Raw genomic sequence first — 12107 nt, forward strand, 5'->3', positions numbered from 1 at the left:
GGAGTGTCTTTCCTCAATGGCCTCTAGGACCGTAAGGGTCTGTCTGCCCAGGAGCCGAGCATGGCCTGGCGGGAGCTGGAGCCACCTTCCCCAACGTGATGTGCTCCCCCAGCCTGGATGTTAGGAATGCTTTCTCCAGGTGGAGAAATGAGCACAGGCCGTGTCTCCCTCCCGGCTGCAACTCAGGCAGCGCCTCAGGGTTTCTAACGTGGAAGCCCCCCGCCCCAAGCCTAGGCTCTGAGATGAGTCTGCACCGCATTCCCCAGCCCTCTCCTCCCTGTGGTAACTGTCCCTACCCTGCTCCCCCCTGGGCAGGAAGGAACAGGTTGCCGGGAAGGAGACACAGTGTACAGACGGACCTCACAAGGGGGTGACCTCGGCGTTGTACAGAGTCGTGTGCACGTCTGCTCTCGCACACACCACAGCCAGCCCGGCTTCTCCGTGCCTCCCCACGTTGAGACCCATTAGTGGGTCTGCAGAGCTTGCACGTCTTAAACACCCCTTCCCTACTAAAAACTGGAAGGTTTCAAAACAAACAAAAAAATGAAAACTGAAAGCTGGAAGGTTTCAGTATCCAGGATAAGGGAAGGCGGCCGTGTGGAGGAGGCGATGCGCATGGTGTAATTAGCGCTGCCCCCGCCCTTTACACAGCACCGAGGGCTTGAGGGGTGCAGCCCAGCAACCTGGGGCTGGTGGTCCAGCCCCCCTCCATGAGCCTTAGGGAGCGGCTCCTCAGGGCAGGGCCAGCTCCAGCTCCAGCTGTTGTTCCTCCCTTTGAAAGCAACTGCAGCCCGTTTCTCTCCTGAACTCCGGAATGTGCCGACAAATGACAGCATGTGCCTTCGGTCTGTGCTGCTCTGCCTTTCACCTCGTAATTCTGGTGATTTTGTGTCCCGAATCGGGGATTGCTGCAGAAGGCAGCTGATGGACGCTTCCAGGCGATCAGTGGGGGTCCAGCCACTCGGTGCACGAAGCTGCCGTGTGCTGAGGGCCGTGGGCACGGGCCTGAGACTCTTTGTTCACGTATTTCCACTCCACCTGTTTTTAATTTTAAGGTTTTCAGATGTCATTCTGGCAACAATTTTGGCAACCAAGTCTGAAATGTGTGGCCAAAAATTCGAACTGAAGATCGATAATGTGCGCTTTGTTGGTCATCCGACTCTCCTGCAGCACGCGCTGGGGCAGGTGAGGGTCTCCTGGGGGGCGCTGGGGCAGGTGAGGGTCTCCTGGGGGGGGGGCGCTGGGGCAGGTGAGGGTCTCCGGGGGGGCGCTGGGGCAGGTGAGGGTCTCCTGGGGGGCGCTGGGGCAGGTGAGGGTCCCCTGGGGGGGCGCTCTCCCTGGGCAGACATGGCTCATCCTGGTCTGGGGCCCCCAGGGGACAGGGGCTGACACCGGCTCTGGTGAAGGCAGCCATCGTGCAGCAGATCTGACCGGTGCTTGCTGTCAGCTGCACCCTCTCGGGGTCCTGAGGGTCCCTTGGAGAAAGAGATGGGTGGGCTTCCTTGTCTCCGGGGTTTCCGTCCCTGCCCCCAGCTTTTACTGTTTGCACTCTGGGTCTCTACAGACTGTGGCCTTCCCTTTTAAAAGGTAGGACAATTAAGTTTGCAAACTCATCCTAGAAAAAGTGCTACATACCTCATTGCTGAATATCACTACGGTCACCTTCAAAGGACTCCCCGCGGGAAGCTATGCACCAACGCCAGCGCCTAGTCCACCCTTCAAAGCAATGTTGGAACTCTTTTTCTGGAATGGCCATCAGAGCTGTCATAGTATTATTACCCTTGGTGTCCTGAATGTCATCAAAATGTCTTCCTTTCAATATTTCCTTTATCTCCGGGTAAAGAAAGAAGTCACTGGGGGCCAGCTCAGGTGAGTAGGGAGGGTGTTCCAATACAGTTATTTGTTTCCTGGCTAAAAACTCCCTCACAGGCAGTGCCGTGTGAGCTGGTGCAGTGTCGTGATGCAAGAGCCATGAATTGTTGGCAAAAAGTTCAGGTCATCTAACTTCTTCACGCAGCCTTTCCAGCACTTCCAAATAGTAAACTTGGTTAACTGTTTGTCCAGTTGGTACAAATTCATAATGAACAATCCTTCTGATACCAAAAAAGGTGAGCAACATCTTTGCCACAAGTTCGCAAACTTAATTGTCAGACCGATCTCTAGGATGTCTGTTTCTAGGGGAGGCCAAGAGAAAATTCGACAGCATTTGTCAAACCCTTGAACTTTACATAAAGTAGTCTAAGCATGTCTTCTTACTCAGTAAGTGATATAGCCAATGTTTTTGTTTAATTTATTGGGGTGACAATTGCTAGTGAAATACATAGATTTCAGGTGTACAATTCTGTGTTACATCATCTATAAATCCCACTGTGTGTTCACCACCCAGAGTCAGGCCAGCGTTATTTTTTAACGTAGCTGTTACCTTGTGCTAAACATTCTCTGATGAATGAAATGTCCCATCCTTGGGAATTTCACAGGCTGGGATGCGCTGTGAGCCCAGGGAGTTGGTGTAGCCGGAACCTGCCGGCCAGTCCTTTGCACACAAGCAGAGTTAGCGACAGCGTCACTCCCGTTCGGAAGGGTTCTGATGTGATGCTATACGATTTAGCTCCATTTCTACGCTCCAAAAACTCTGTGAGGGTCTCTGCTGTGGCCCTCAAGCCTCCTCCGTGACCAAGCCCATGGAAGGAGCCTCTGAGGTGGTTGCAGGTGCCAGGACGTGGAGCCACGGCTGGGAGCCCCTGGCCCCAGGCAGCACGCTCCCTCGTCCCCAAGGCTTCTGCAGATGGGTTTAGTCCCTGCGTATGGCCTGTGCGTGATGGCGGAGAGCCTGCCAGCAGCCACACCCGATAAAACCCACGGAGCCCTGGGGCCCTGGACTCGTACACCCCCTGGTGGCAACACTTGTAGTCAGCCTGGTGTTTGTGACTCAGGTTGGCTGGATGCCAGAGTGGCAGCCCTGGCTCTGCTGGCTCTGAGCATTGTCCTGTCCCTGAGCCGTCCTGAGGACTTGTCATACCTGGCAGAGACAGCCTGGGAAACTCAGGTGGACACTGGGATAGTAGTGGGGGCCTCATCTGCCTGAGCCCCCCTCCATCTTGGCTCCCCTGGGCACCTCCACTCCCTTCAGTTAACTGGGGCAGCCTCGTGCCTTTGGGGCCCGTCACTGACCTTCCTACTCTGACCTCTTCAGTGACCCCTCTGTCCATGCAGCCACCCCTCGCCCCTGCAGAGGCACGGGGCGCTTCTCCAAGACGCTAGAACTCTGCTTTGCTCTGGTTCTGCTGCATTCTGGAAACTTCCCTGTGCTAAAGCAGAGGACCTCTGACAGCTGCTCTTGGGAAGCCGTGGCTGTCACTCACTAGAATTCTGCCTCTTTTGCAGGCCTCCAAGATAGACCCGTCCCCGAAGAGGGATGCTCCCACGATGATTCTTTTTAACGTGGTATTTGCGCTGAGGGTGAGTGTGTTAAATGGCCTAAGGGCATGGGCAGATGGGGGGAGGGGACAACAGCGGCTCATGTCCCCCGAGTGCTCAGACTGCTGTGGGCGTGGCACCAGGCTCCTCACTGTTCCCCCCCCTTTTTTTAATGTAAATGAAACACACATAACATTTACCATTCTAACCATTTTCAAGTGTACAGTTTGGTGGCATCTAGTAGCATGGTCGTGTAACCATCGCCGCTGTGAGTCCTAGCACATTGTCGTTGCCATGAGAGACCAGTTATTTCCCTTTCTCGGCCCTCCCCCAGCCCCTGGAAACCATCAGTCTGCTTTCTGTCTCCGCATTTACCTGTTCTGCATGTTTCACATAAATGGGCCCCGATAATATGTGACCTTTGATGTCTGGCTTCTCTCACTGAGCACAGCGATTTTGAGATGATTTCTTGTTGTAACGTATATCAGTACTTTCCCCTTGTGGCCAAATCATACTCCATTGTGTGGACGCACCACACCATGCTTATCCCTTCATCTGTTGATGACTTTGGGTTATTTTCACCTGTTGGCTCTCGTGACCAATGCTGTTAAGGACATTTGTGTACAATTTTTGTGTGGAAACGTGTTGTCATTTCCCTTGGGTATGTGCCTAGGAGTAGAAGTGCTGTGTCACATGATAATTCGGTGTAACCATTTGATAAATTGCCAGGCTGTTTTCCACAGCAGCTGCACCATTTTGCATCCCCACCAGCAATGGATGAGGGTTCCAATTTCTTTACATCCTCACCAATACTTGTTATTTTCCATTTTTTAATAATTAAGCTTAATTGTTCTTAAAGCAGTTCCCAGTGCTGTCTGCAGTAGTGTTTTTATTAGTTACAGGAAATTTCTTTTCATTAAAGCTGTGAAAAACGGGGGGGTGTCCAAATAAACATAAAAAGCCCCCCGAGTAAGGACTGACTGATATTATGAAGGGACTTTGGAATACCTTGGAAATGTATATTCAGGGACTTAAGTAAGTAACGTCATTCCTCTGAAATATCCCAATAGTAGTTTTTACCAAATAACCCAGTAGTTCTTTCTGACTGGGCATGTGATCTCCATGACGGCTTTTGTGCAGAAATATGAGTGAGAAAGTGACTGGATTTCAGTGACAAGGAAGAGTGTGGGCTCTGAAAACCTCAGAGTGGCAGAAATGTCAAATGTAAAATTAGGTGCCCTTTTAAGTCTCAGGGTGGTTTATTTCATTGTGGCTTTTTTGGTGTGGAGACCACAGGTCTCGCTGTGAACGGTTCAAAATCAAAATAATGCTACAGAAAAGCTCCCTGAGCATAGAGCTTCACCTTGAAAACTGGCATTACCTTGTCGATTAAATAAGGAGCTGCAAGTGAGAATAAAAGGATTTGTTAGTGGGGCTGTCCGCGGGGCACGGGACTCCAAGAGGAGATCCTTACTTCCTACTTTGTACACTTTTGTGATGTTTGCATTTTCACAGCACCCTAGCATTACTTATATCATTGTATAATGCAAACATCCACAGAGAGAACTCCCTTAAGTAAAAAGCAAGCAAACAAACCCCATGACGAACGCCGTCCACCTGTTAGCACCGATAGCCCCCGGGGGATGGGCAGTGAGAGGCGGCCCTGACTCCGCCCAGCTGTTGCAGGGAGGCCCTCATCTGTGGGCAGCCTGCGATAGCAGAGCGTTTGACACCCTTGATAGAGCAGTCCAGAACACAAGCATATTGTAAAATTGTGTAAAGATTTTTATAATAACAGTCTGGAAGTAACCCTGGTATCCAGGAGTCGGGGAATCTAAACAAGGTGGTGGTTATTAGACACTGGCTTGTGCTGTGGCCATTAAAGATGAGAAATGGGACGGTACCAGAAGCTGGAGGACTCGCGGTAACTGCCTGGTAAAGCAGTAGGAAACAGACAGGATAGGACTTTATGGAGCAATCGGCTATAATGCTGAGGCGTGGAGGAATTTTTTTTTTTAATTTTATTTTATTAAATTTATTGGGGTGACAATTGTTAGTAAAATTACATAGATTTCAGGTGTACAATTCTGTATTACATCATCTATAAATCCCATTGTGTGTTCATCACCCAGAGTCAGTTCTCCTTCCATCACCATATATTCGATCTCCCTTACCCTCATCTCCCACCCCCCACCCCCCTTACCCTCTGGCATCCACTAAACTATTGTCTGTGTCTATGAGTTTCTGTTTTGTTTGTCTTGTTCTTTTGTTGTTTTTGGTTTATATACCACATATCAGTGAAATCACATGGTTCTCTGCTTTTTCTGTCTGACTTGTTTCGCTCAGCATTACTCTCTCAAGATCCATCCATGTTGTCACAAATGTTCCTATATCATCTTTTCTTACCGCTGAATAGTATTCCATTGTGTATATATACCACAACTTCTTTATCCATTCATCTATAGAAGGACATTTTGGTTGTTTCCATGTCTTGGTCACCGTAAACAAAGCTGCAATGAACATTGGAGCACACGTGTCTTTATCTCTAAATGTTTTCAGATTTTTGGGGTAGATACCCAGAAGAGGGATTGCTGGGTCATATGGCAATTCTATTCGTAATTCTTTGAGAAACCTCCACACTGCCTTCCATAATGGCTGCACCAGTCTGCATTCCCACCAACAGTGTATGAGGGTTCCTTTTTCTCCACAGCCTCTCCAACACTTGTTACTATTTGTCTTGTTGATGAGGAGGAATTTTAAATAATCAAGAGTTGGTATTTTAGGGTGGACAAAATTTTTGATTTTTCTTTTCAGTAATCATATACACATGTATACTTGGAGAAGTTTTAAACAAACCCCAAACCAGTGACAGTCATTTGCTAGCCCTCATACGCCTGTCTCTGAGGTCCTCCAACTGTCCCTTTTGTACCCTGGCCCCTCTACCCCCTTCCCCACTTGTCACTCTAGTATTTCAAGACAAGTCCCAGCCTGCCTGTCTGGTCACTCCTCCATACTTCAAAAGGCATCTCTATAAAAACAGGGACATTTGTTTTATACCAGGATGCCCTTTTCACACCTGATCAAATGCCCGTAAATTGGCATCAGCTAATACATGGTCCCCCGAACGGTTCCCCAGTTGCCACATGTTTTCCGGTTGGCCTGTCTGAACCGGGATGAAAACCCAGCTCTCACAGGCCTGCGGTGCTGTGTCTGTACGTCTCTGCCAGCCCAGGACTCTCCCAGCCCTTTGTCCCATCGAATGTTCCATGTCTGGACTCATCTCACTGTGCAGTCAGGCTTGCTCTCTGTCCCAGTATGTCCTGCAAACTGGACACTAGCTCAGAAGGCCTGATCACATGTGGGCACAGATTTGGGGGGAGAGGAAGTCTCACAGGCGATGCCCTAAACTTCAAGCTGCCTCATCACGTATGGGGAACATGTGGCGCTTCTAAGAGCTTCCACTCGGGGCTGGCACGTCCCAGGTGGTAGCTCTCTCACGTGGCCACACACAGCCTCAGGCACTTTGAGCAGTGCCCGGCCTGCGCAGCCAAACAGGACACCCCGGGCCAGCCCGTCAGTGCTGGTCGTCAGGGCCGGCTTGCACGTCTGGGAACGTGGAACTCACTGCCCCCGAGCATCTGACTCACGCCCCAGCCAGTGGGACCTCCAGCAGAGCGTCAAGTGCTCAGATGTGACTTGATTACTTCTTGAAGGGAATAGTCACGTGGCCACGATCATTCTCCTACCTCTGCTTTGCTGTGGGACTGTTTTTACACAGATTTCTTCTAAAAGGGTATTTGGTTCTGAGGCAATTTCTATACCCTACAACTCCGACCCCACAGGTCTGTCATCTTGCAGGGGACACTGGTGAGGGGGTGCCCTTGACCTGAAAGGGCAGGGCTGCTGCCTGGGGATGGGCTTAGCATGGGAGCGACCTTCGGTGCTCTCCCCACGCGGGAATGCCACCAGGTGTGAGTTCTGCTGGGAGTTCAGCAAGTCTCCCCCACTCCAGGTGGAAAGGTGTTTGCTGAGTCTGGCTCGGGGTTTGGCCCAGAAGCCCGGCTTGGACTCCGCAGGCAGGGCCCTGCCTGCCAGATAAACAGGAGAGGGAGGCAGCAGCCGAGCTTCTAATCAGCGGCTCCATTCACCTTTCTTCCTTCTCCCATCTCCACCCCAGGGGTGACTCAGCCACCCTGCTGGCCGCCTGCAGCTCTGAGTCATGCTTGGCCAGTTATCTGCTCCATGGAGCATCTTCACAGACCCTACAGGCCTGCCCCGCCCGTGGGCTGGCCTGGCTGCAGCCCCTGATAGTTGTCAGGGTTAACACGGGGGCGTGGAGGGAGCTTGGGGAGGGGGCCGGCCTGGAGCCCGCTGGCTTCTCCTGTGAGCCAGGGTCGTTCCTACCCGGGGAGCTTCTTAACCTCGCGGACAGAGAGTGTCCGGTGGACACTTAGCCCGGGGCTTCTGTTTATTACCCTGTGTGTCCCTGTTGTCATGGGGCTGTGGGACTGATTTCTCTCGTGGCCAGGCCTGTCTACCAGCAGTCAGCAGTACACTGGGGACCACAAATACTCCAGGGTCTTGGCTGTGACGTGGCTGTTCGGGCACTAACTGGTGACGGAGGTGCCACCGTTGTCCTTTTGCAGATGGAAGCCTGTGAGCCAGGGTCACACAGCAGGTGGACAGAGGGCTCTGTACCTCCCGCTGAGCCAGTGGGCTGCCTCTGCCAGGCCCAGAGTAGATGCCAGATCTGTGCCCTGCCTTCCTGGGTGGCCCTCGTGTGTGGCCCTGCAGCATGGCAGCCTTTCTCTTGTTAGAAATGCCTGGTTTGCTACCCGCCCCCCCAGGACCCCACAGAGCCACCTCTGTGCTGCCATCCAGGCAGCTGTCCCCAAGATAGGATGCTTGTGGATAGGATGCTGGTGTTTCTGTGGACCAGCCCTAGAGGGAACACAAGAAACGGGGGATAGCAGTGGCACCTGGAGAAGGGGCCTGGGGAAAGGAGTGGGGAGAGTTCTTTTCTGGCCTGAGTGTTTGCTGTGTGTGTGCCGCCCGAGCACGTGTGCTGCGTCTGAGCCGCGTGCGGCCTCTCCCGCAGGCCAACGCGGACCCGTCGGTGATCAGCTGCCTGCACACCCTTTCCCGTCGCATCGCCACCGTGCTGCAGCACGAGGAGCGCCGCTGCCAGTACCTGACGCGGGAGGCGAAGCTGATCCTGGCGCTGCAGGACGAGGTGTCTGCGGTGGCGGACGGTGAGTGCGGTGGGGTCTCCCACCCGGCACTGTAGAGCAGGCAGCATGTGCAGACAGATGTGGAAACTGAGGCACTCGGGTTCCAGGGGCTCCACCCTGGGCTGAGCCGGTCCTGGGTGTGGAAGAAGACTCTGGGGGCACAGCTGTAGGCCCACCTTCCTGAATTCACGTGCTGACATGAACTCACAGCTCGAAATGTCCTCCTCCTGCACAGACGCTGCCTGATGGCGCCTCAGGCAGGTGAGGCGCTCCCCGCTGGCCCTGTGCCCCGGATGTGCTTCCCTGGGCAGAGCACATGTGCAGGGACTGGTGGGAATACGGGACTGGCAGGGTGGGCGCTTGCCCATTCTTTGCTTTCAACTAACTTGGAGGGAGACCTAATGGAGTTATCAGCTGGCCAACTCTTAAAACTAATTTTTGCTGCTAGATCACCGTGTGGTTTGGGACATACCATCAATATTTCAAAGTGCAGGGAGGCACCTAGCAGTCACAAACCTCCACGTCCATCTTCTCACGTCAGCACCTCTGTAACAAAAGAAAACTAGGAACATATATTGTCAGTCTGATCTTAGCAATAAGTGAAAATACTGGTCACCATCCGGAACTGTCCCACTCAGCTGCATTTTCAGCAAACATTCACTTTTTAGGTTTGACAGTTTTCTGTCAAAATATGTAACATATTTCTGTTTTGGCCAGTTAGGTACTCATTAATAACAGTCTAGAAATTTTCATTTTCAAAAGCACATTTTCTTTAAAGTCTGCCTGTGACTTTATCACAGGGAATTTGAAACATTCAATTTAGAACATACATTTTTTGGTTAGACGTTTGTGACAAAGGATTAAGGAGTCTTTCAGTCGTAAAAATACGATAAATGACGTTATCGGAGACGTGTAGGCGAAAGTGGGAAGAAGCATGGCCCCCACGGACCCCGAGGCAGCACATGGCTCTGTGGTCTGCGGTGGAAGCCGTCACGGGCAGCCAGTGGAATGCTCGGCTCCGGGGCTCTCTGTGATTGCGGGTTAGGTGGGGCCAGCGGGGAAGTTTAAATACAAATGTTTCGTATAGAGATGGTTGAACGGATCAGCCTAGGTCTAATTTTAATTCAACTGGATGCCAGAAATGTTATAAAAAGCACTGGGGGAATATCCTGATGTTTGCTTTAAAGTTACTTAAAATGCTTTTTCTAGTTAAGCTTGTTTCTAAAGGTATTTTCTATTCTAGCCTGTGCACGTTTCCTTGCTCTGGAGGCTCTAAATCCTTCTCTGTTGTGATTCTTGCAGCAAACGATGGCCCCCAGTCTCCTTTCCATCACATACTGCCCAAGTGCAAGTTGGCCAGGGACCTCAAGGAAGCTTACGACAGGTAAGACAGGTGGGCGGCACGGGCTCCGCCCCCTCCTTCTCGTGGGCCTTTTTTGCCTGAGCGGTGTCTGAAGAGGGGACTCCCTCTGCTGGGTGCTGGTCTCCTGTGGTGCCGCTGAGATTGGGGTGAGAGGGGACAGGAAGTAGCAGCCCCCTTGCTAAGTGGTGCATGCCCAGCGAGCCCAGTCACCTCCTCTTAAACCTGAAAATGAACCTGAAGTTACGCGTGAGAGTCCGGAAGTGCATTTGAGTCCTCAAATACACGGTGACATTTTACTGAGAATGACACAGCCATGTTCACTAGGTCCGTGTCACTGTCACCACTTCACCCGTGAGGAAACCGAGGCTCCGAGGGTAAAGCTGGGCTTGGCCATGTTCCTCCCTGCTCTGGGGGGCTTGGGGGTTTGGGACACTGAGGCAGCAGGCGTTGGGGACAGCGGAAACCTCGCAGTTGTTCTGACACATTTGTGACGCAACAGCTACTCTGAAACGTGGACGAGCAGAGAACTTATTTTTAAAGGGTGTCCTGTGGCTCGGAACACCACGCCCTGGCCCTGGGTCTGCAGTGGGGGTTGGGGGGCCAAGGGCCCAAGTGACAGCCCATCTGGCAGTTTGGCCTCTCCTTCCCTGCACCTGGCTCATTGGTTCACAGGGAGCCTCACTTAGAGCTGAGGGGACCACACTGCACCTGGCATGTTGTCAGACAGAATCCTTCCCTCCTGTCCTCCCCCCCCCTTACTTTCCCACATTCTCCTTTGCACGTGCATGCAGCTCAGTGCTGCCTCTTGGCCTTCTCCGGGCTTCTGTCCGTCTGGGTGGACTCTGCTCCCCACTGGAGATGGACTCTAAGACCTGTGGCCGCTGACACCGTGTGTCCTCTCAGCCCAAAGATGATGGTTTGTTCAGGATCCTTTTCCTTTTTTATGTTAATTTTTTCTGATTCTACCAACAATATGTGTTCATTATAGACATTTAGGAAATACAGAAGAGGGTAAAGAGAGTCAAATATATGGTGATGGAAGGAGAATTGACGGGCGGTGAACATACAATGTGAGATATAGATGATATATTACAGAAATGCACACTTGAAACCTATGTAACTTTACTAACTACTGTCACCCCAATAAATGTAATTTAAAAAAAGTGTAAAGAAAATAAAAGTCATCTATCATCCCATACCCAGTAATAATCACCATGAACGTTTTGGTAAGTTTTGTTCTTTTTTGTGTTTTTACTTGAGCTCTGAAAAGGATCCATGTCTGTCGAGTCCCATTCTGGTGGCGGATGCATTTCAGCCACGTGTCGTGTGTCCTCTTCACAGAACAGGTTCGCGGTGCATCCAGGAAACACGGACCCGCTTTCTCCCTTCTGCACAGCGGCAGCACCCCCCGCACCCCCTTAGCCTGCTGCCCTCTCACTGTGACAGTGTACCTTAGACTTCTGTCTGTCCTGGTAAATGGGATTTTGTCATTCTCTTTTTTTTCTGCATACTTAGCTGTTCCCCTCCCTTGGGCGTTGAGTTGGTTCCACCTTTTGCTGCTCTAAGACATGGGGCTCAGCCCTAGGCCTGTGTTATTTTGCACGTGTGGCCCCAGGTCCAGAATATAAGTTCCTCCAAGTGGAATTGCTAGGCCGAATGGGTGAAATGCATTTCCCTCTGTGGGGTTCGTGCCTCGATCTGCAGTCCCACGAGCAGCATGTGAGCTGCCTGCCAACCCCGGGTCTTGGTGAGCCTCTGGCTTGTGGCTAAGAGGACGGGTGGCGCGTGGCATCTCACACAGCTTTGTCTGAATGCAGTTATGTAGGTCTCCATGTGTTCGAACCAGCTGTTTCCGGTGAGCTCTTTGCTCAGATCCCTTGCTAGTTTTTCTGTTGGGAGGTGTAGGTGCCTGTTTAAAAGAGGGAGAGTTGCCCTCTGTTAGATGCGTAGCCATTAGTGTTTCCTTTGTCTTTACTTTGGTGGCGTCTGGGTGTTAGGGGGCAGCGGGAAACAGCCCTTGCCGGAGTGATGGTTTCAGTTTCTGGTCCCTCCTGTTCTGGAGAACTTGACCTAGGATGGGATTTTTGTAAGTTTTT

At 51.7% G+C, this 12107-nt stretch overlaps 1 protein-coding gene across 1 annotated transcript in view; it reads left to right on the plus strand.

Moving 5' to 3' along the window:
- NPRL3 (NPR3 like, GATOR1 complex subunit) overlaps positions 1–12107 on the plus strand; it is a 38163-nt gene that overhangs the window by 11271 nt on the left and 14785 nt on the right. Inside the window, exons 3-6 of the mRNA XM_019718081.2 lie at positions 1056–1185; positions 3385–3459; positions 8516–8669; positions 9951–10032. Coding sequence (XP_019573640.2) covers positions 1056–1185; positions 3385–3459; positions 8516–8669; positions 9951–10032 — 441 coding nt within the window. The remainder of the gene's footprint in view (positions 1–1055; positions 1186–3384; positions 3460–8515; positions 8670–9950; positions 10033–12107) is intronic.

The sequence above is a fragment of the Rhinolophus sinicus genome, linkage group LG18 (genome assembly GCF_036562045.2).
Source record: "Rhinolophus sinicus isolate RSC01 linkage group LG18, ASM3656204v1, whole genome shotgun sequence".
In the NCBI taxonomy this organism is placed as follows: domain Eukaryota; kingdom Metazoa; phylum Chordata; class Mammalia; order Chiroptera; family Rhinolophidae; genus Rhinolophus; species Rhinolophus sinicus.